The sequence below is a fragment of the Phyllopteryx taeniolatus genome, chromosome 18 (genome assembly GCF_024500385.1).
Source record: "Phyllopteryx taeniolatus isolate TA_2022b chromosome 18, UOR_Ptae_1.2, whole genome shotgun sequence".
NCBI lineage: Eukaryota > Metazoa > Chordata > Actinopteri > Syngnathiformes > Syngnathidae > Phyllopteryx > Phyllopteryx taeniolatus.
In genome coordinates, this window is record NC_084519.1 from 1800736 (window position 1) to 1825863 (window position 25128).

Here is a 25128-nt window from a genome sequence, read left to right on the forward strand (position 1 = left end):
GGTGTCACTGAAGATTATTGGAGCGCCATGCGTCTTCGGTTTTGAGGGGGTGATACAATGTGGCAACCCGTGCGGCTGCGGGAAAACGCAGTGTTCGCCGGTGGCTGGTTTTGTAAGAAGATGCTCTGTTCAAGTGCACTCAAATCTATGACCAGGTAAGAAGAAAGGGTCCTCGCAACGACGATGGACGTGTTTAGTAGACCCAAATAGTATCCGGATGAGCAAATTAATCTCGTAGTGATAGTTCAGTAATATTCCGCAGTGTTTCGCCACCCTGGCACGCGTTAGGATGCCTCCTGACACATTAGAACATAAATCGTGGTGAACCCATGCGTGGACTATTAAGCAAACACGTCGGAATACTGTACTGGTGATAACACGTCGTCAGTGGATAGGAAATGCTCGTTTACTAAGTGTAAGTGAATGCAACATCGAGCGTCAAAAAGAATGGGGGCGGTCCAGTGACGTATGACCGCATTAACCTACCCGACCAGACCTTGACGGAGTATTTCACCAGCGCAGGAAGGTAAGAATGTCACATTGTTTAGTTGAAATTTGGTCGATATTGAAAGCTCTGGGTTTAACATGTGTAGTACAACGCGCTGCGGCTTAGCAAAGTTCGGAGTGGCCGACAGCACCACGTTGTCAAGTTGGTATCGTGTCAGCTGTATCTTCGTTACTGAAGCTTGTAAGCAATTCCATTTACCCTCACCACCACTTCTCACATTAAATTCACGCAGTCAGTAAAAAAAAAAAAGAGAAAAAGAAAAGCTAGTATGTGACTATCATGTTAGCAACACTGAAGCTCTAATGAATGGCTAGGCGGGCGCGTGCGGATTAATTAGCCAATGGGAGCATCCGTCTTTGGGCACTTGGCATATAACAAGGCACGTGATTGGTATTAATACCAGCGAGCCCAGTCGTGTCCAGCGGAAGCCTATAGTACACAGTGCCATTCACGCATTCAAAGCCAAACTGTATCACTGAACATTGAGATACCTACGGAGCCCCCCTGGTGCCAAGGTAAAACTAAAATTCATTGATAATCTGTTCCCTCAGTTTAGTAATCTGTACCCTCAGTTTAGTAATCTGTACCCTCAGTTTAGTAATCTGTACCCTCAGTTTAGTAATCCGTACCCTCAGTTTAGTAATCCGTACCCTCAGTTTAGTAATCCGTACCCTCAATTTAGTAATCCGTACCCTCAGTTTAGTAATCCGTACCCTCAGTTTAGTAATCTGTACCCTCAGTTTAGTAAACTGTACCCTCAGTTTATTAATCCGTTCCCTCAGTTTAGTAATCCGTACCGTCAATTTAGTAAATTTGAACAATTTGATGCTTAGCTGAGTTGACGATGTGAACACCTGCAGATTAGATGGATGCACTTGCTCGGTGCTTTTCTTTTGTAGATGAATTTAACTCGGAACGTGTGGTCTCCGTTTTTTTAGGATCGTGTATAAACAGAGTGCCATTTCACTTCCGGATTTCATAAATTGCAACATGGATAAAGTGTAGTAGTGCACAGGTTTATATTATATTATAATGCTTGATGATGACATAGACGTGTTATAAAGACACCTGGGAACCGTTTGAATTTGGAAACAACGTGTATGATGTGCTTTCATTTGGGTAACAAGTTGTGATGAAAACACAAGGATATCACACAACAAACAGGCTGGTTTGAATAAGGTGTGTTGAATGTCATGAAGCAGCGCAAGTGTTTAGTGAGCCCACGAAAGCCATTCTGACCTTCTGCTATCTGCTATTTGTTGGAATTATCGCCCTTCTGCTTGATAATGATAAATCACAAGGCTCCACCAAGTCGTCTCAACAGGAGTCATAAAAGACAATGTGTGACTGGTTATGTCTTGTTCATTATCCATTTCTAGTGCTGTAGAGTTATCATTTTTAGTCTAAATAACACTTATCATTGATGACTGTATTTTCCCCCTACCTTTTATGACAGCTGGTTGAAACGTGATCTTTGGAATTCGGATGTTTTCACTTCGTCCGAGGTTCAACTCAAGGTTAAATTAGATGCAGTTTGTCACAAACAGAAGTGGTTGCGATGCGGTAAATGGGTGAAGTCATTGGTCGACCTCCAATTTTGCCAAACCGGAAACCGTGTACATTGAAATACAGTGTAAAAAGAAGTTAACCCTCAATAATCAAAATATAAAACTACATTTAAAGTACATCTATTTGCCCTATTGATAACGGGCATTGTAAACCGTCAGACAGGTGTATAAATAACTGCTTCATAAATGACTTCAATATTTGTTTCTTTCCGCATCACATACATAGAGAAAAAACAAAACACACTTGTGGAGTTAATCCTTTAGCTCAGGGTTTCCCAACATTTTTGACCACACAGGTCAGTATTATATGACTTAACGCAGTGGTTCTCGACCTTGTTGGAGGTACTGAACCCTTCAAGTTTCATGTGTGTGTTCACGCAACAGGTGTCTATTGTATATATTTTATTGACTGTCTAGATTCTCAGTCATCCAGGTCATGGTAATCCGCAAGCCAACTGAAAATTAACCATGTATCCGTTTCACACAAAATCATAGTGCTCACAGGACAAACCAACGAAATATACATTTCACAAAACAAAAACACAATTCAATAAAAAAATAATGTAAATGCCACTCATTATTTGCACAACAAAGTCTGTTCCTTTGTTATTTCTACAATCCTCAAAAAGGGAGTACATTTTTTTGGGATCTTTTTTTTTTTTTTTTTTCCCAATGTTCTGCATTAGTAGGATTTGATGTTGACAAAAAAAGTAATCCTCATGAAAACTGGTTGAGAAATGAGCAAGTTAGGATTTATTTTCAATATACACTGCCTTTGATGGGAACGTTGCCCCCACCAATGTGGCCGCTACGTAGGCACGTCATGTAGCTGAGCTGTTACAGCACGCTAAGCGTATCTAATAGTTCCCGATTCATGTCTATATATTGCCGTTTGCACTCTAAAATCACTCTGCCAACCCTTCTCCCATTGGATGCGCCATCTGATGCCACAGCGATGCCGCTCAACCCGTGTATCATTGACATATTGTTAAATATAGTTAAAAAGATCAATTATCAATAGGGCTGCGCCACAACGGCTAAAGGCTACCTTGATGCAACGTTGCGTATTGAAGCGTGTGTACACAGCATTCAAAATGCAGTATAAAAAGCCTTTCACGGACATGCACGCACACACTGTGTGCATGTCTTGTCCTCCGCCAAACACCTGCGACTGCCTCACCGAACCCCTGGCGTTCGATTAAACCTACGTGAAGAACCACTGGACTAACGAAAAGAAGTGAGTGGGTTTTTGTGGCCAGGCTGGGCTCCTGGTGTAGGGTTTTGCCAACTGACCTGAGTAAACCGAAATGTTTTGAGTTACTTTTTTTTTGATAACATTTTGTCTGGCTTCCAAATGAAATTTTGAAGTTCCTCTGGATTTAAAAAAAAGTGCTTCGTACAAAACAATAACTGATCAATACATAAGTATGTCCACCTGGCAGTATTTGTCTTGTGTGCCCGATGTCACACACATATAGACAAAGACCCATTCACACTTGGGGGCAATTTAGTGTCTTCAATTAACCTAATATAAATGTTTTTGGAATGTTTGGCTGCTTTGAGTGGGTGTCTGAATTACTCGCTCAGCAGTACTTGTCAGCCCCCCAGCTGGTAATGTACAATCATTGTCCTTGTGTTGCTAAGCAACCCTGCGTTGCTGCATGACCTCCTTGTCCTGTTTTGTGGGGAGATGCACACACATTTTTACTGGATTATCTTATTCTTTCATGTTTTTGGAAACATTGCATTGTATGATATAAATATGGAAGAACGCACGTTGCATCTAGGCCAGTTTACAAAGGTCACAGTGGTCTTAATTCCTCCACCAATCCGGGGAGTGCGTCTTGTCCATACAAAAACCCTAAAAATAATTTCTGCGCCAGGAAACTAGGTATGTTTAACAAGTAAATATACGATACAGTAGGACTGTGATAGGTGAACCGCGAGCAGGGGATTACTGTATACTCATCTCTTCCAACTATAATAATGTGTGACCAAGGCAACTGTGCTCGCGTTTTAGCCGTCTCCTTAAAGCACGGGTGTCAAACTCAAGGCCCGGGGGCCAAATCTGGCCCGCCAAGTTGTTTTATGTGGCCCGCGAAAGCAAATAATCTGTGTTAACTTCCACGACTCTTGGTCAAATTCTCATATATAATAAATAGTATCGTTGAGATATTGCAAGCATTTTATGTTTACAGTAACTTGAACAATAGTTGAACAAACTAATATCCTGTACTTCTGATTTCAAAACTAGGTATCCATCAATTTGTGGCGTGTATGGAATAATATTATGAGGTGACGAAACATTTATATGGTTTCACAGTCAACGGCCCTCTGAGGGAAACCGTGACTAGAAAGTGGGCCATGACAAAAATGGGTTTGACACACCTGCCTTAAAGCTACAGTATTTTAATCATTATGTTGGTGAAAGGTGGGCGGAGAGGGATGCTTTATTTCGGCGCACTAGAGGGCTTGCAGCTCTGTGAGAGAGGATTTTTGCTGCGTGGTCCTCCGCTGCTATATAAGCGGCTTTTGACGACGACAACAAGTAGTAATGCAACGTAACATATATTCTTGACTTGAATAGACCACAGGATAATAGAAGCAAGTTGTTTTAGATGATTGGCTGGCAGTTACCAAATTTGGCCAAAATAAATGACCACAGTGGCTATAAATACAATGTCAAGGTATTTTGTGTTGCTGTATTTGCAATGTTAACATGTTGTCTTGTGGAACTATTAATTGTTAGCCTGGGCCCATTTCAGGTGATGTATGCTTCTAAGCCATGGTCCACTGTAATGTGTTTTCACACTTGAGCCATCCCAAGTGACCAGATCAGACTGGCATTTTAAGTAGCTTTAATGTTAGTCAGTAATTTTCCAACCTAACATATGTTTTTGGAACGTTGGCGGATACTGGAATACTTGGAGGAAACCTATGCAAGTACGGGCAGAACATGTAAACGCCACACAGTAAGGCTTGTGAGGAAGCTGGATTACCCTACATCCATCCATCCATTTCCTTTACCGCTTCTCCTCACTAGGGTCGCGGGCGTGCTGGAGCCTATCCCAGCTATCTTCGGCCGGGAGGCAGGGTACACCCTGAACCGGGATGCCGGGATTACCCTACAGTATATAAGAATTATTATTAATAAACATGTAATGGATTTCATGGTAGTAGACAAAGTAATGGCATAACATGTCAAGTTGTTGTTCACAATCAACTTCGACGTTTCTAAAGAGGTAGGTAATGTTTGTTACATAGATGCACACGATTCGTTCCCAAGCTACAATAATTCCTCAGGATAATAAGCCACGGGGGGATTCGCAGTGTTCATATGAATAATAGTAATGCTTGATCAAACAGCTCAGGATCATTCAGACAGGCCTGTCAGTGCAGGTCACCAGCTGACTTTGAAGAACCCCCCCCCACACACACACACACACACAGTGACCTGTTGTCACTATTCTCTTTCCAATAGGTATTTTAAATTTAATAGACAAGTGATTTGATTGAAAAACTCTTCAAGAGTTTGTGGCATAATCCTAGTAGTATAATAACTAATATTCAAATGTTCTTTTGTTGTAAGCGTGCATCAGCTCCTAGTTTGCTATTCAAACTGTTTAGTGAGAATGATAAAAGGTGGAAAATGTAAATTTTAGCACCTACACATGAAGCAGTCACTCTCCCTGTGCCGTTTCTAGTTGCCAGTCTCTGACAATTGCATGTGGAGTGACTTTCCAACAATGGTTGGCTGGGAAAGCAGACCATCAGACTGGAATGTAAGCAGTTTTTCCAATGTTTCCCTAATTCTTTAACAGATTTTTGTCCCACCTACGTTTCATTTTAAAGCATTGTCTCGGGCGTTACGATATTGGAAAAAAAACAAAAACAAAATGACATTGTGAATTTCTTTAACCCTGCGACATATATTGCGATGTTAAAAAAATACAGGATAACATACACGTAATGTGAAAAGCATTTCCCTCTCTAGAAGAGCTATGCTCCGTAGAGCACAAAAGTATACAAAGTTATTTGTATGAAGTCTACCTGTGTTTAAATGCACCGTAGTACTGAGAAATAGTCCAGCCAGACATGAAGTACAAATCAATTATTTTCATGGCCAGTTATACTGTACAGTCATTAGCACATTCCTAACACTATTCATTTGTTTTTACGCAATCTGTTATTTTACACCTGTGTTTTAACATATGCATTAGTGTATGTGTGTATATATATTTTTTATTTATTTATATATATATATATATATATATTTGCCTATATTTGAGTGCATCAGTTTAAGCAAATCGCGTTTTTGTATACACCTGAAGTTTGTCCCTTCAATAATGCCATGGCTCTTCCCCCACCCCCAAGTGTAATTGGTTGCAACATGCATTCGTTTGTCACATTCTGAAGAGAGATACAGTAAATGCAGGCATGCAATTGTTTCCTGTGTCTGCATTAAAAGTTACCTTACAAAAAAAATAAGTATATAACACCCTGGGTTGCACCCTGTGTGTTGTTTGTGTTATAATTTAGCGTGTTATCGGTGTTAATCTTATCAGCATGTCCAGCCAGGTCACTCTGCTGGTGGAATAATATTACAGTTGATTAACTGCATATAAATACACATACAGGACCCTGCAATGTGACTATTGCGCACATGTACATTGCAATGACTGTGCAAACGATATATTATGCATCTCTAACTCAACCATGTGAAAATTGATGACAGATTTCCAATTTTTGTTTTGGCTTCTTATACAGTACTTGTGAAAAAAATCTCAGTATTTAACTCTTCTTGCCATGAACTTCTCTCCAGAAGGAATTTTGACATATGTAAATTGGGATATATGCAAACAACTTCTGCATTTGGCAAAACAGGACAAAGCACTTTGTTCCCGCTCAGCTACAGTAACTGGCAGAGCCCTGTGGAATATTAGACATCTACAATGTCTTTTGTTTTGGACAAAATGTCTTTAAGCGCTACCAAAGATGACCATATCCAATGTTTGGGCTTTGTTCATGTTAACATACAGTATACTGTACAGTATCAAGTCACACATTATATGCATAAATAAATGATATAGAGTACATGTATTTAACATTTGTCAGAAGACGCCAGCGATAAAGACAACAAGATTCAAAGAAGTCGGGGCGCAAACCGTCATGTCTTCAGCCCGTAGTTATCGCTGCGCACACAGGAAGTCTGCGAACGTGTTTTCTAGGTTTGGTCACAAGACGTTCCCCATAATTTCAGTTGTGAGTGAAGGTGTCAGAGGTGAAATACGCGGACTTCTATCTTGCCCCTATGTTAACAGCTTCTGTGTTCATGGTGACAGTAACTGCTTCTATTTGCATGACTTTGGGCGTGTTACTGGCTGTCCAAGCTGTCATAGGTAGTATCGTGGTGCATGTTTGTTCTCTCTTCATGCAGATTGTATGGGTTTGTTTTCAACCAATGGGCTAAAAACTCAGCTAGTGAAGATCTCAAGTGACAGTCCCAAGCCAAAGAAATGGGAGAGTTGTGACAGAGCATCATACGACAGAGTAAGCTTGAGCTAGTTGGAGTCAATCACATTTCACAAGATCCCCATTAACACTGCCTTTCCTCATAATTGGGACATCCAAGGCATAACAGTCAAGGTGGCTTTTATTTGCTTGTGTCTATCAGACAGAACTCATAGATGTGCGTCATTGCATTGTTGACATCCCCACTCATGTAGTTATCCGGCACAAACAGATAACGTGTGTGGGGATGTCAGCGCCAGCATCTGTTGTATAAAATCGGATCGCGACAATTGGTCTCTGATGTTCATTGACTGGAACGGCATCCCAATACCCACTGTGTTACACCTCTGATCCCACCTCAGAACCTGGCAAAGTTTGTGGGTTGACTTCAACTCCCCATTCTGTATCAGTACATTTTACACAGTACACTGACCCAGGATTAGCCATGAAAAAGATTGTGGGCAGTGAGAGGGGCTAATCACATGGTCAGGCAAAACGTAAGCCACTTCCACACTGGCCATCCAAGCCGTTTTCTACCCCGGTTTTTCCTTGCTCCCTGCCCTGTGTGTAATATACCGATGCGGGATGGGGGGGGGGTTGAAGTCGACCTTTTGCCTTTTTCTGGCTTGAGACGTATGTAGTAAGTCAGTGTGTGGGGAGAGTGAAACGTTTAACATCCGAGACTTACTGCCCTACCCCTTTTGAAAGCAATTCTTCTTGCTGCGTTTCCACACTATGAAATCTCTCAAAGGGTGAGGTTTGTTTTTTCCAAAAACACAATGAGGGATTGGGTTTTGTTTGCTGAAATCTGTCTGTTCCAAAATGAAAACAAAATGCTGTTATTGAAAAAAGATCACACGGGTCTTGAATTCAAGTTTCCTGCTTTGTTATGTTTTGCCTTTGAGGGTAAGGGTGACTGCATGCCATGACAAAGGTGGTGTCTCCTGTCAAGGTCAGAAATGCTAGCGAGCAGCCGCTTCCATTTACAGTTGTACCATTCTCTTTAACTTCTTATCATTATCATTGTATTATTAATTTCTTTCACTGTTTCTAATAATAAAACAGTCACTACCAGATTCTAGCTGTGGCAACGTCATAATGCCTTGTGTGCACTCTTAGCTTCGTTGTGGGCGACATGTCTCAGGTGGTAGAGTGGTCGCCTCCCAACCCAGAGGTGGCGGGTTCCATTTCCGAGGCCCTGTGACCATGTTGAACATGTTGAAGTGTCCTTGACCGAGGTAGAAAAGCGCTATACAAGCAAAAGCCCATTTACCATGATGAATAATAGAAGTGCTAATCTTGCAGAGGGGATTGCTGCTAATATGTGAGCCTGTTCTTTTGATGACTGAGCTTTAAGTTCAGTCTCCTGGTCATCTTAACATTTTTCCTCTTTGCCTTGGAGTTGGGAAGACATCTGGAAAAAAACCCAAACAAAAAGCAAAGTGTGTCGTTAATTCTTTAGCTGGTCACTGAGTTGAAGTCTCATGAAATTTGCAAATGTCTCAGAACATATCAAGAGGTCTGAAGCGACATCATGCATCGACAGAGGTTCAAACTGCTTTTTTGTGTGTGTTTTTTTTTTTTTTCTGGTTGTTACGCCGTTTTTGTTTTTTGTTGTTTTTTTTGTAGGGGTGGTGGAATGGGGAGTGCCGGTTCTGTCTCAAATGAAACAAATGTGGGCACTTAACCACTCTCTCCAGACTCTTGCCTCAGGTCTCAGTGAGAGGATAACCAGTCATCCATGTGTTGTCCTTGCTTCTTTTCATTCCAGCTCTCTGGCTATCACAATGGGTGATGTGCCATCTTTAACATTGTGATCACCCCCGAAGGTCTCTTTGACGACCTCCTATCCCCAGACTTGCCACAACAAGCCTACCTTCAGCGTCGTCATGGGTGGAGTAGTCCAGATGCACTTTACCACGGTGGACTACGTCATCTTTGCATTGCTGCTGATGGCCTCAGCTGGTATCGGCTTATATTATGCCTTCTCTGGTGGACGTCAGCGTACAACACAGGTGATCTTTCTTTTCAAGTTTGGCAAAACCTGGGCTTTTAATCTAATAAGAAACAATTTTATTGACCACAGGAGTTCCTGATGGCTGACCGCTCAATGAGCTGGCTTCCTGTATCTCTGTCACTGCTCGCAACTTTCCAGTCAGCTGTGGCAATTCTGGGTGCACCGTCTGAAGTGTACACGTTCGGGACACAGTACTGGTTTCTGGGCTGCTCGTACTTCCTGGGACTCCTTATCCCAGCTCATGTTTTCATACCAGTCTTCTACAGGCTGCGGCTTTCCAGCGCATACGAGGTAGACAAAGCTTAAAACATAACCATCTATTTGTAGTTGAAACCAAAAGAAGTCAAATACAGTTGCAAAACAATAGGTTCATCCCATGAAAATGGTCCTAATTTTTTTAATATATGACGGGTGATTGAAAAGTTTGTGGCCTATGGCACAAAAAACATTTTTATGACAAATTGAAACATTTTTCAACATAGCCCCCTTGTAAATTTACACACTTACCCCAGCGGTCCTGGAGTTTAGGGATCCCCTCTTCATAGCAGCTCGAGTCTTGGCCCCCCCCCAAATACTCATTTATGGCATAAATGACGTTGGCAAAATGTTCACCGCTGAGCTCTTCGTCCTCTTGGGGAATAAGATATTAACCCGAGGGAGCCAAATAAGGTCAATATGGCCAATGTCCACCTGATTTGCCTGCCTCAGATTATCTATTCCCCAAAATGAAAAAAAGAGCTCAGCGGTCAAAATTTCGCAACAGATGATGTCATTGATGGCGTAGATGAGAATTTGGAAGGCCAAGACTCAAGCTTTATGAATAGGGGGATCCATAAATTCCACAACCACGAGAATAAGTGTAAGTAACCTTACAAGGGGACGGCATTGAAAAATAAAGGTTTCAATTTGTCATTTAAAAAAAAAAATGTTTGTACCATAGGCCACTAACCTTTCAATCACCCCTCGTGTTTAGACAAGCGACCATGTCACTCTTTGTCACTGTTTTCAGTTGAAAGTGATATATTTCAGCAAACCTTATTTTGTCGAAATAAGAAAATGTTAATATTTTTTTTGTTTTGATTTAGGTAGAACTCTGTAAGTACTGTATATAAAAAATAAAAAAATAAATTGTGAAAATATTTGAGAAAACTGCCTACTATTTAATGAAATACAGTGGAACCTTGATAGAACGGATTAATGTGTGTTTGTGTTTGTGTGTGTGGGGGGGGGGTAAACAACAGCGGCCTATTCTGGAAGTAACAGACTTTGTCGACGGCATTTTAAGTGACACATTTTTGGACACATTGTTCAGTCCTGACAGTCTGTTATATCGGAGTCCGGTTTATCGAGGTTCACTGTATTCTTTTATTAGACGACAGTACGTATTTACCAGTATTTGTGCTGCATGTTTTATGAATAGCAATTTACAGTGAAGAAAATCATACATGGGTAGATTCACCAGCAGTTGATATAATGTGTTAATGTCATCTTCCCTGTTTGTTTCTCCTTCAAAACGCCCTTTCGCCCTCTTCTCTTGTGTTTGTCTTCTCATTATAATCTCAGAGGTCAAAGTTCTTATCTGCCCTCTTAGCGCTTTTAACCTTGACGTTTTAACAACCACCAAAAACAGAGGCAACACCAATTGAGCTTCCGGAAAGTTTTTTTTTCGTCTCTCTTCAAATTCAGTCATGTACCTTGACCCAAAAACATTGTTTGATTTTCTACAACCATACGTGACTCTGAGATTATATGTAACAGGCATTTTTTTTCTTTGTTTGTTTTTTGTTTTTTATCTCTTAACAGTATCTGGAACTGCGTTTCAACAAGACAGTCCGCATATGTGGGACTGTGACCTTCATCTTTCAGATGGTACTTTTACCTTTGGATTCCTATTTCTGTCATAATTAGTTGCTTTCAGTGATTTAGTGATTGTTTTCTTAATATCTAAGATTTTAAGATGTAAGTTATCCTAGTGCATCAATTTCATAATTTGCATGGTTGCAAAGAATGTGGTATCTCGGGTTGTACAGTCAATGAGTCTACTTTGTCTCACTGTAGGCTTAAAAGACTGAGAATATTATTTTTATTTACAGTTTACGTCCATCTGACCTTTTGGTTTAATCAGGTTTCTAATCTGGTTAGCAATTGTTGCTATTTTTAACAAGTAAATCATTTGACAATATTATTTTGTTTCTGCTACTAATTGTGTTAATTCAGCATAAAATCAGAGTTAGTCATTAAAAAAGAGAACTATTCATCCTCTAAGCATATTTTAAAATATAGAAGCAAAATATGAGGGGGGGGGGGTCATGTGACATTCCACATAAGGCCTATCAAAAAGCAGTTCCTGTTCAGTGCATGTAAATGTTTGCACGTTGTCATGTTTCCTCTAAAGTGAAGCAAAATGCTGAATTTAGCTTTATGTGCTAACTTGTTGACCCATATCCATAGGTCGTTTATATGGGGGTGGTCCTTTATGCGCCAGCTTTAGCTCTTAATGCAGGTGAGGAAACAAAAAATAAATAAATGTTGTCGTTGTTGTTATGTCTTTAAAAATGTACATAAAACTGATATTTGTAATATATGAAGTAACAGATTGACATGCATATAGGTCAACATTTGAGGCAAAATTGCAATGTAAAGTTCTTGATTATAATGTTGTACATGTGTCCTTGCTGTCCTTGGTTTTGTAAAATGGCTTGTTTGGCCAAAAAAGAACTTTTGGACTAGCGATTAGGAGGACGAACTGGATTGCATCCACCATGAATTGCAGAGAATGTACAGGAGATGCAGTGTTAATAGTGTTGCTGTATTTGCTTACAGTCACTGGTTTTGACTTATGGGGAGCAGTGCTCGCCATGGGACTTGTGTGCACTCTCTATACCTCTCTGGTAAGTCCGAAATTCATCGGCTACATTTACTCCTTCTGATCATTCCTTATCAAATGTGACTATATTTCTATAGTTTCCCAAAAATTCTTGAGTCGCATATAGAATATGCATGTTACAGAAGATCCTGTACTTTGAGCATGTAAGCATGCACCAATTAGTTACCTACATTTCTGTTCCCTCCAGAATTTGATGATATTGATTTTACATAGCGTCTGTGTTTTTGCGCACTGCATTGCAGAATTCTGGACATGAAGTTTGATTCATGTGTACACCGGACACCTCAGAACATTAGTCTAATTCTGGTATATACTGTATATTCTTACAGTACGCAGAACACTCCACTTTTCTTAACCAAGTTATTACTAATCTTAAAATGAATCGTTTGGGTCAAGGTCGTCAGAATATTAGATCGTGACTGAAATGGGAACAAAATAAAAGAATAGAAAGCTTCACAAATCAAATGGGTAACATTTCCTAACAGAGGCAACACTTTCTGTTCATCCACGGGGATACTCGCAAATATTTCAGACTATTATGGCACTAAAAGACTCCGTAACACTGGATGAAAGCTGCTTTTAATGACTCCGCTTACTTCATCATAAATTCGAGTGTAGCTAGTTCTCTTGCCACATTTTTCTTCTCTTCATGCCTTCTTTCAGCAAAATGTTCCAAAAAGCCACTAGAAGGGAAAAAAACCAAATTTCAATACAGTTAATCCTCGACCTGACCTAACCCTTTTCTCACATTGTTGGTCGAACTCCAGATTTTACAAGCTATAAGGCTCAATTCAAATGAACAGGTGCAGATAATGAACATAACCTCAAAATATACAAAAAAGTACAAAACAATAATTTTGTACTGTACAGTAATATGGGTGCATATGGCCACAAAAAAAAAAAAAAAAAAAAAAAAATGCTTCAATATAACATATAGGGCGGCTGTGGCTCAGTAGGTAGCGCAGGTGGTCCGGTGACCGAAGGGTAATGGTTCGAATCCCGGCTCCGACTGTCCTTGGGCAAGACACGGAACCCTAATTTGCTCCCAGTGGGGGCTGGGGGAGCGCCTTGCATAGCCGCAGTTGCCCATTGGTGTATGAATGCGAACGTGAGGCTCTGTAAAGCGCTTCGGGCACGCTGATGGTGTAGATAAAGTGCTATATATAAGCGCAGTCCATTTACCATAACATACAATACAATCGGCAGTAACGGATGACCGAGCGTTAAATCGAGGTTCCACTGTAATATCGGAAAACCATTGTCAAATTTACTACAGAGTCTATGTTGGGATTGGTCATGTTTTAATAATGTTAGAAATGTTGAACCAGTCATTACTGGACTATAAGTTTATCCGGCGGGTTTTATAATCCTGTGTTGTCCTCAGGGGGGCCTAAAGGCGGTGATGTGGACCGATGTCTTCCAGACAGTGGTAATGTTCGCAGGGCAGCTGGCTGTTATCATTGTAGGGGCGCATCAGGCAGGGGGGATTGCAGAGGTCTGGAGGAAAGCGGTGAACGGCAGCCGCATTGCAGGACTTGAGTGAGTGAACAGTCACTGTGTACATGGGTGGGAATCTCTCTAAACACTTGACGATTAGATTTCATTGCCAATGATTAATGCATCCGGATGCATCTGCGAACCCATTATCTCCTACGCCTACGTTTTACGTGTTGACTTTCCTGCAAACTGACATTTTAACCGATGTGACTCATTTCGTTCTAGCCTAAACCCAGACCCTTTGGAGCGCCACACCTTCTGGACGTTGGGTGTGGGCGGAATCTTCCTGATGCTGGCTCTGTATGGGGTCAACCAGGCCCAAGTCCAGAGATATCTCAGTTCCCGCACTGAGAGAGAGGCTATCATGTGAGTGCCATGCCGGTTAACCTGCAGTTTTATTTCTACAGAATACAGCTTTATATTTCTGTTTGTAAATCATTTTGCCCTCACCAATAATGTCTGTTCTAGATCGTGCTACGTGGTTTTTCCATGCCAGCAGATCGTCCTGTGTTTGGGTTGTCTGATGGGGCTGGTTATGTTCGCTCGCTACGGAGAGGACAGCCCTCTAGACAAGGGCTATGTCAAAACAAATGATCAGGTCATCTTTAATGACTTTATGGTTGATCATATCAATGGCTACAAAGGTCATAGGTGCAGATTAGAAAATGGATCCTCGTGTTTACGTATTTTTGGCAGATGGTGTTATATTTTGTGATGGACGTATTCAAGGATCTGCCTGGCCTCGCAGGCCTGTTTGTGGCCTGTCTCTTCAGCGGAGCGCTCAGGTAAAACAACTCAGGAACCCAATGCTTAACCGCTGCGAACACAAACCTCCATCATTTGAATACGAGGCGGCGACTGCTTTTGCTTTTGTTAGGTTTTTTTTACTCTCCATGAAGATTGAGATTTTCATAATAAAAGGACTTCTTAGTTGATGCGGCATCTTTGAAATGGTGATGGTTTGCCTCTCTCTCTCTCTTTGCTTTGAATCGGGGTCAAAGGAAAGACTGGGAAAACAGTGGATAAAAGTTCAGTTTCCTGAGAGATACAACAACAAACACTGACATTTAAATGCCTCATCATTCATATAATGACATTTTGGTCTACCCTACAGCACCATCTCTTCAGCCTTCAACTCCCTGGCAACAGTAACCATGGAGGACCTAATTAAACCTCATTTTCCCAACATGGCTGAGTCTAAAGCCACGCTGCTTTCCAAAGGACTTGGTAATTTGGTCTGTTGTGTGTGTGTGTGTGTGTATACAAGAAGAATTGTGTTTTTGATTTGCTAAAATCAAAGATTTATTTTGTCTCTCACAGCTCTGGCCTATGGCTTGTTATGTCTGGCCATGGCCTACCTCGCCTCAATAATGGGATCTGTGTTGCAGGTAACAATAGTCTTCAGAGATGTCTTAGATGCGGTTGAATCTAGGGCTAGTCTCACGTCACTCTTATCGTGTCTGCACCAGTTGACGGGTGTGTAAATATGTTCACATTCCCGAGCTTGAATGAGTCACGACAAAATGTGTCACTCTCTCTTATTAAATCTAAAAAGCATGGTATCTCCGTGTGACAGTCAAACAATAATGTTTAAATCAGTTTGCCCTCCCCGACCTCGCGAACATGAACCCGAGAAGAATGTGCGTTAAGATACTCTTGAGCACATTTTCCAATGTTTCAAAGGGGCTACAGTTCAGCCTGTTAGGTTAAGGGTTTGAAACGTACACTTGTGTTCAAAATAATAGGGCATTTGAAAATGTGAATGAAGGCAAAATGAAGGGGGGGGGGGGGGGGGTCGTCTGACAAACTGTCTCTTTCTGACTACTCATCAGTTCGCAAGATGTTTCTTTTGGCCAGTCGATTGTTAACTGAGTTGATACTGAGTCAACAGAATCCTTTTTTTATGAATCCGCACAAAATTTCGAGTTCTTCCATGTTTTATGTATGAAGTCATTTCGAGCCACTGCAGGTACTTCTCACAGATTTGCACTGCTGCTGGTTATTTCAGTCAATCAGCAGGAAGCTGAATCTGGCCATCGTTATTAATCTGGCTGCTATCATTCTATCACACACAGCAGTCCGCAAAGGGCATGGGTTTGCTACAATTAGTTCTGCCTCTTTCCCATTGATTTTTCCACTAGATGGCAGAGTTTGAGTGAATCAAGTTTCATCTGTATCTTTTAAGAGTCACCCAGTGTTGCTGAGTTAAACTACGTAGGTTACATTGCCTCTCCTCTTCACCCTCAGGCAGCCTTAAGCATCTTTGGGATGGTGGGTGGTCCCCTGCTGGGCCTCTTTTGCCTGGGAATGTTCTTCCCTTGGGCAAACTCTATTGTAAGTGTGACTTTTTTTTTTAACCCAATAATAACTTGGATGGCCATGATGTCGCAGTAATGTGCAATCTCAACCCCAGGGAGCATTGGTTGGATTAGCAGCAGGCCTTGCCATGGCCTTCTGGATCGGCATCGGCAGTTTTGTAATGCGTATGCCTGGTCCAAGTGCTGTGCCGCCACTTAGTACCGTCACGCCACCCCCATTTGAGAACATATCTACTACAGTCATGACTTCATTGGTCAATGCTACTACAACCAAACCTAGGTACAGTTATATATATATAAACCATACTTTTACCTTCTTGCATGAAGCATCACAAAGAATATCAAATCCTATGTCATTCCTGCTGACCACCAAAAGGTGGCGCTGAAAGCACTGAATAGTCCCTTTGCGCATGCGTAGTTCTAGTATGCGTACCCAAAAACTCCCGTGTGACCCGGGATGGGTATAAATTCAGGGGTCACATGGGGTTCAGTTGCTTTTTTTTTCTTCTCACGTGCCTTTTTTGCATACTGCTGAATGCAGCCACTGGAGAATAAGTAGGGCTTGTCTGTCGGACGTTTTTGCCCTTGTTTGTTTGCCGTTTGTTTTCCTCTGCTTGTGCAGTCTTCTAGGTCACTGCGGTACTTGTTAGTGCCCAGTGCTGTACGTCAGCAGCGGTGCGTGTTTACTGTTTAGGCGGCATGCGCGGCCCCTTCCCTCAGCTAACGCGGCCTTGTTGCCCCCAGTGATACTTGATGGTGCCTCATGACGTGTGTCACCAGTGTCCGCTGCGAAGCTCGTGTTTGCTGTGTAGGCGGAGTGCTTGCCCCCTTCCCTCAGCTTACACGTAGGGGGTGGCCTGACTGGCCGTTGGCGATGGAGGGTTCATGTTGTTGTGTTGCCTGTGGTGCCCCTGATCGCTGCCCGAGGCGCCTCGGTTCTGCCTGCCCTGACGCGGGGTCTGCCTGACGACCCGGGCTTGGGTGGCAGATGCATGCCTCAGAGGGGTGCTGGCTTCGGGCAGATGTCTGCTGGTGGGGCGCCTTCTTCCGACTTCTGGCTTTTCTGTCCCTGTGTCGAGGGTCTATTTGAGGGAGGCGCATTCTTGCTGGAGAGATGCTGGGTCTTTTCCCGCTTTTCAGCGGACCGCCATGCGCTGGTGGCCGTGCATGATGCCACTGGGGCCGGCCTGGACCAGATGCCGGACGTTGAGCCGGCCATGGTGTCCCTCATTGTACCCCTAAAATCACCAGGCATGATGGTGTTGGCGTGGACAACTGGCCGATCTGCGCACCTTCGCGTGCTCAGGTGGTCCAGGATACCTCCAGTCTCCTTGCTCATGTGGCCTCTGACCGGAGGCTCAGGGTGCGTGCGTTCGTGCCTACTTGCCTTGGCCCCTCGGAGAGCTTTCCTGTCAGCGGGTGTCTCACTGGGTGTGGCTTTGGCCGGCCGCCACCACAGATGCCAGCCTATCAGGGTGGGGTGCTGTCTGGCAGCACAGTATGGCGCAAGGGCGGTGGCTGGTGCAGGATGGCACCGATCACATCAATGTGCTGGAACTGCAAGCAGTGCACCTGGCCCTCAAGCATTTTCTGCCGTGCCTGAGGGAAAGGCACGTGCCTGTGTGGTCAAACGACACAGCGACGGTTTTTCCCATAAACCACCAGGTTGGCCCAGGTTGCAGGCCTCCGAGAACCTTCTCAGGTGGGCCACACCCCATCCGGGCAGTCTGCGGGCCGTGTATCTGCGAAGTGGTCGGAAACCAGCTTGTGAACTCCCTCTCCCATCAGAGTCCCCTAGCGGTTAATGTTGCTCACGATTTGGGGCCTTTTTGGCAGGACAGGGGTTGACCTCTTTGCCTCAGAGTTGACGACCCACTGCCCCCTTTGGTTTTCCCTGATGCACCCTAGGCCAAGGTGCCCGCTTTATGCCTTTTCACCGCAGCCTCTGGATTGGCTAACACTTCCGAGCGTTCTTCAGGTACGTCACTCGCTGTTGCTGGTGGCCCCCTTCTGGCCGGCCCAGACATGGTTCCTCGTGTTGCGCAGACTCTGCTTTGGCGAGCCTCGGTGTCCCCATCAGGAGCAATCTGTTGGGGTCGACTTTGGCATCCCGATCCTTGCCGCCTCCGCTTTTGGGTTTGGCCACTGAAAGGCACGACTCGCTGCTGAGCAGCTACACGGAGCCCGTTCGGCGGCCCATTTTGAACGCCAGGGCTCCATCCGCTCGGCTACTGTACAAGGTGGAGACTCTTTGTGGATGCCATTCACCATGCTTCTAGGATTTTTTTTTTTTTTTTGGGCTTCTCAGTAAGGTTCATGTCTAGGATTCCTTGTGACTTTGCCGGTATGAGTCATTCAGTGCTTTCAGCACCACCTTGTGACGGTCAGCAGGGATGAAACAGAAAGTAAGTTCCGTCCGAAACGACGGTTCTACGAATCTCGAATAACCGCCAGAGCGCTCTGGCACTCCGAATCCTCGTGTTGACGCGAGACGATTCTGTAGGAATTGCATGCTCGAAGGGAATATTCAGCGCTTTCTGGCGGCCATTCGGGATTCGTAGAACCGTAGTTGCATGTGTAACTTTTCTTTCACCTCTCAGGCCAACAGGTGTCGACGCACTCTATTCGTTGTCCTACATGTGGTACAGCGCTCACAATTCCACCACTGTGGTTGTCGTGGGACTCCTCGTCAGCCTGCTTACAGGTAAATATATCCGTGGCGTCAAAGTTGGTTCAAATATTCGAAATATTTCTTTGAATCATTTCCTCTTGTCGCCATTGTCGAGGTAGAAAAGAACGAGAATGTATTTTTGCGGAAGTCGTTCAAAGACACACTTGTTTGCACCTCTTTTCATGTGTACTGTAAATGCCTCATTCTTTCATGGAAACATCCATCCTAATATTTTAGATTCTAAACCCGTAGCCCTCATGTCAAACTCGAGGCCCGCGCGCCATACCCGGCCCGCCACATCATTTTATGTGGCCCGCGAAAGCAAATCAGGTGCAACTTCCATGATTCCAAAATGTCAAGCACTTTTTGTTTGCCAATAGCTGAACAAACTATTATCCTTGAATTCTGATTTCAAAACTAGTTATCCATCAATTCGTTTTGTCTATGAGGAGGCGATGAAACATTTATATGGTTTAATGAACCGTCCTTGACATCTAATCGCCAAAGGACCAACGAAGGAGAAGCAACTGACCCCCGGAACGGTGTACCCAGTCTTGGGGAATCTGCTGTTCTTTCTGCCTCAACGCTACCGAGAGAAGCTCTGCTGCGTCGCTCCTCTAGCGCAAAAGGTAACCACGCCAATAGGCGTCTCGTGGTTGTGTACGAACGATGTCATCTGTAGGTCAAACTTCAAAAACGGTAAACGTCACCTAGGCATACCCTAAATGCAGTCGGCGTTGTTATTTATTCCAGTTCTGAGTAAACAAGCAAGTCAACATAAGGGTGGCCTGGGCATGCGTGTTTGAGTTTTTTCCTTTCCTGTCCCGTCGTGAGTCTTTTGTGTGTTTGTCGACCAGCCCGACGAAATCCACGCGCAGCCTTACGAGAGGGCCAGGAAAGGTGCCAACGGAGCAGCTCGCTGCAAAGAGGACACGGTCACCGAGGACAAAGAAATGGAGAGCGACAGCGTGCAGACCGAAGACGAGGAGAGCAGGCCAGCTCTGCCGTCGTGCGAGCTGACCGCTCACTGCGTCGAGGAGACGGCCCTCTAGAACTCCTTTTCCCGAGGAAAACCTAGGACTAAGTAAACAGTGAGAAGTAGTGGGCTACTAGCAATAATGTAGCTCGCGAGCGCTGGTAACTTGCGGGAGAATACTGTCAAACTGGTACAGTGCCGCCTTGAGATACATGTGCCCTGACGCACGTCATTTGACCAAGTTTTTGTCTTGAGATGGGAGCAAAATGTTAAGATGCGTGTGCTTCAGACCCGCCACCGCTAGAGGGCGGCAGCGCACTTCTTAGCATCCGGCCACCATCGATTCACATTGGTTTCCTTGCACTGGAAGGACTGCATCAGTTGGTGGCAGTCATGTGCTACTAAGCTGGTTTGCAACAGGAGGACAAATTCAACTTGTATCTCAAGGCAGCACTTTACCTTTTTTATTATTATTATTATTATTATTATTTGTTTTTGTTTTGTTTTTTAATCTCGAAACGTACGACTATAAAGGAGTTGACAGTGTCCAGAAAGGAATCCATTTCCGAGGAGCACAAGTAGCTGTTCTGACTCCAAGCCAGGTAACAAGCGGAGAAATGTCCCATTTTCAATTCCTCTCGAGCAAATATGAGAACTATGTACAAGAGAAATACGACAATGAACCAAAACAAAAGCTTTCGTCCTTGTGCTGTGCAAGTGTGCTTCCGTGACTTTTGTTTACTACGCGAATGTTTACCTGCTAATCTCGATGTCTCGTACCTGACAGTCGAGTCTGCGTGGTCCGATCAGTGCGGTATATCGGACATATACGGTTCATCTTTAACTGCTAAGTTTGTTTTGTTGGCCAGTGTGCTCAAAGGTACTTTCTGTGGTACGAGAGGGTCTCATTTGTCTTATCTGCAACCGTCCTCTGCGAGCTGCAACTCGATCTCACGCCGCCATAGTTCCCTCGTGTCTTAAAAGGTGATTTCGCCAGTCGTCCACCGTTGCCGCCGGTGAACGACATCCCCGTAAAACGCCTACTCGAAGCTACTTCCCGACGAGTGATTTCATGGACTCCTTTCTCGCGAGTCCGGCGGGGGGGGGGCGAGCTAAGACGAACGGAGGACCGACGACATTGGAGGTTGCAAATAAAGACATTTGATGACGCTCTATTTTAGCACTGCTGCTTCCTCACGATTGGATACTTAGCTTTGCCGTGGTCAAGCTGAGAGGATGACGTGCCTACAGAAGACATTGTGCGATAAGTAGAGAAATTCCGATTCTGTTAGTGGCAACGGACCTTCTATAAGAACTATGAGTTCCGTACAAACCTTTTTGGACATTTTCAGTCCCATCGAATCAAATGTGTACGGCACGGCGTGTTTTCACTTTAAGACGACTTATGTAGAACGAAAGGAAATTGTCACCTGCCCGAGGCAGACCTTCTGGAAAGGGATCGATATCAAAACGTGATTTAATGTATTTCACTTGCGACGCTTCTGTTCACCATAATAGCTGCGGCCATTGCGTGTGCGGATGCTTGTTCCTATACCGCTTCTATGTCCATTTCGCTAGAAAACCTCTTGGTGACATTGCTTTGAATGATGGTACCTGCAAAAGTATAATGAGCTTAATTTGAATTGATTTATGCGGGCATTTCTTTCCAGTTAGCAGTGCCTCCTTTGGTCATCACATGCGGTTGTCGCTCCTCATTTTAAGAGAAGAGAATTTCAGGTTATTTGGAACACGACGGGCCCCGTACGAAGAGCTGTTCAAATGCGTTGTAAACCATCATTGCCAGTGTATGACTAATTGGAGTCATGATCTCAGCTGTTGTTTTATCGCCATTGTTTGTTTGTTTGTTTGTTTGTTGTTGTTTTTTTGGAATCTTAAGAATTCTTGCCCATCCCATAGTAACTCAGCCATCCGTTGTCTTTAGTTTGCAATGAGTTCAGTCGCATGGCTTCCGGTGGTTTGTTGCGAGACTGCAGTCTGACCTGACCCTTTCCTTAAGAGAGCGGTAAGGCATCGAAATGTTGCTTTGTCACGTGAGCCCCAAGAGAAGACTCTTTGTCTTAAGTTGCCTTACACACGCTCCCCTGTTTGGATGAAACGGGGGGGGGGGGGGGGGTTTTGAAACCACAGTTTGGACAATCAAGGTCACAAAGCCAATAGCAGATTAGCGTGTCTCAGTTTTGTGCAAGGATTTGACTTTAGCCTCGCCGGTTGGACCTTTTGAAGCCATTGCAAATGTTTGTTTTTGTCCTCCTGAAATACCTCAATTTGTCCAATGCATATAGAATATAATGCTTATTTATGCCTATTCTATTAGATTTCTGCCAATAGAGAATCTATTTCAGATCATTTTTCTATATTTTTATAATTTCACATTGAGCCTCCACACATTTCACTAGAAATGTGGAATTCTATATGCAATAACCCTTTGTAATTTCGTTTTTTTTTTGTGTGAATGACGGGCAGAATTGGGAATGTAGCATTTGTTTTATTTCGTTGCTTTTGTCTGTTTTCACAGCGCTACATCCCCACATTCAGGCTGCGACATTCATATTTTTTGTGTGATTATTTCAACAGATCACGTGTATGTGAGAAATCCTTTTATGATTGCATTATTGCAGATCCTTCATGGTACCTGAAATTACTTGAAGTGTATGTGCCTGTAATGTTACCTTAACGATACATGAAAAAATCCCCTTTTACACTGTGAGAAAAGCAAACTGAAGCACTAAAATTTGCAGATTTTTTTTATTTATGATTTTTGTTACGATTCCTTGGTGATGCATGCGCTAGTGAAAAAAAATAAAAATAATAATAATAATAATAATAATCAGCGGACGCTCCTTAAAGTCCAATATCGATAAAAGATTCATAGTCAATTACAGGCTAGAATGCACAAAAATACCAGTTTGTGCAAGAGAAACATGGCACTTAGTAATTTCTGCCTTTTAATAAGTATTGTTCACAGCAATATTTATTATTTGTCGCATCTCAGAAGAGTTCAAACTTATGCATTCCAAAAAAAAAATAATAATCATCATCATCCATGTCGAGCCGATTTGTCAACTTTGGATGTGCCTTTATTTTCTCGTAACATCTCATTTGTTGTGTATGTCGGATGATTTTACGATTCAAACAATATAAAAAGATGGTGTACCTGTTGATTCAGTGGCTATTTTAAATCTTGTTGTCCATGTTTAAAAAAAATAATAATAATGTCACTCTTCATCGGATGTATGTAACAATAGATGTTTGATTTATTTACTTGAACTATTAAATTGATTTGAAGGTCCACAACATCCCGTCTGTGCTTCCTAATCACTAATACTCGATTCCGTTCCCCTTTCACACTTTCCACGTCTTACGTCGCCGCCGTACAGTATTCGAGTTTCTCCTAATTCTTTGCCGATCCTCACAAGCTCCCATCAATATGAAAAATTCATATGCACAAAGATATTTCATAAGGAGAAGTGGAGACCACTGTGCTCTTTGCAACCTTTCCACCATGTTGTAACCCTACTCATCTGGGGAAAGACAACTCAATCGCCACATGTTGCCAGATCTCTTCCGATCTCTCAATATTGGATTTAAAAAAAAATCCTGTTTTTCTGAGTGCTTTGTTTTTTTTTGGGAATATTTTTTTCTGTTTTTCTGAGTATTTTTTGTTTTCCATTTTTCGGACTATTTTTCTCAGTTTTTCGGTCTAATCTGTTTCTGAGTCATTTTTACGCCTGTCTTTGAAAAATTGTCATAAAACGGGGGGTTGGAAAAACTGAGAAAAATAATTAGTCAGAAAAACAGAAAAATATTCCAAAAAACAAAGCCCTCAAAAAAACACATTTTTTAATTATTTTTTTTTTTGTCCCGCAAAATGAACTAGTGGCGGAATGCGAAGTCAAATTGCACGATCTTCCAATTAGAGCAATATTTCTGCGGATACCCTATAGTGCTAGACAAAAGAATTGTTGCTCAAGTACAGTTGAGTTCAACGTATTTGAATTCAATCTCTAAGAACTGTTTGTTTTGAACATTTATGTAGGGAAAAAAAAAAGAATGTTTGAACTTTTTTTCCCTGCAATACATTTTCATGAAACATTGAAGTACAGTTAATGTTCAAACTAAATAGCGTTACAGTGGCTTACGGTAATACTAAATGTACTGTTTTTTTTGGGGGGTGGGGATAAAACAGTTTTTGATGAACACTTTGGCCTACTACCCTAATATTTTTATTATTGAGCACCACTGCACGCGAGACAGAATTGATTTTTAAAAGGCTTTCAAAGCTTTTCATTCTCCCCCCCCCCCCCCCCCCCCCAGTTGCTTTCTGTCTTCCTCTTTACTTCATGGTGTCATCCTTTTTATTTTATTGTTTTGACCTGTTGAATTAGTAGTCTGTTGTCTTGATTCTATTTCAGTCATTTCCCTCACAAGTCTCCAGTGTATTCCTCCCCGTTCTCCTTCCTTCCTTTCTTCCCCCCCCCCCAGTCACCCTCCTCGTTCGTCCTCTCCCACTGCTTCTGGCCATTTGGAGCAACAAATCCAGCCAAAACGGGGAGTGCGGCCACAGAGCACATAAATCCAGCCTGCAATCAGCATTCTGGCCATAATGAGCAAAAGATTGTAAAAATTGGGTTAGTATCTACAAGCATGAGGGGGGGGGGGGCAGACGGTTTGGACACATGCTTTCTTGAACGCAATCCAGTTGGATGGATGGATGAAAAAAACACAGCCGGCAGATGGAGGTGCTCGAATGGACCACCTCTAGCTGTGTAATTTGTAATGACTTTTTTCCACACACGGGTTGTTTTGACAGTAAAACAGTAAAAGGTGGATGGATTGCATTTGAATTATTCAAACAAAAATCATCAAGTAATACACGTAAAATGGGCCTTCAGAATCATGGATAACGATGCCGCTCTTAAACACTGCGATAGTCAGCTGAAACCACGCCCTGCTCAACTCGGTTGTCAATCAAATGCCACCGCTACGACTTTCTCAGGCCAATGCGCATTTTAGTCATATATTATAAATAAACATATCTGCTTAAAACCTCCCTTTGGCTTGAATACAGTATATGCCACTGGGTCCATCGCAGGACCTTTTTTTCCCCCACGCCACAACAACGAGGCGCTCTAAAGCGGCCAAGCCAGCACCAAG

General features: G+C 42.9%; 1 protein-coding gene across 8 annotated transcripts; it reads left to right on the forward strand.

The window, feature by feature from the left end:
• Positions 1-375: 375 nt before the first annotated feature.
• slc5a6a (solute carrier family 5 member 6a) lies at positions 376-23270 on the forward strand. 8 transcript variants are annotated; one of them, XM_061753969.1, is made up of 17 exons: positions 376-526; positions 9359-9602; positions 9674-9895; positions 11408-11473; positions 12056-12107; positions 12428-12495; positions 13876-14030; positions 14214-14354; positions 14457-14586; positions 14685-14773; positions 15103-15215; positions 15309-15376; positions 16236-16322; positions 16402-16586; positions 18907-19010; positions 19485-19606; positions 19835-23270. In XM_061753969.1, exons 2-17 carry the CDS (start codon positions 9477-9479, stop codon positions 20027-20029), a joined length of 1923 nt encoding a protein of 640 aa, XP_061609953.1. In that variant the 5' UTR covers positions 376-526; positions 9359-9476; the 3' UTR covers positions 20030-23270. The 8 variants fall into 8 exon arrangements, with proteins under 8 accessions (XP_061609953.1, XP_061609959.1, XP_061609958.1 ...); XM_061753970.1 differs by lacking the exon at positions 376-526 and adding an exon at positions 538-688; XM_061753971.1 differs by lacking the exon at positions 376-526 and adding an exon at positions 908-1023.
• Positions 23271-25128: the final 1858 nt, after the last annotated feature.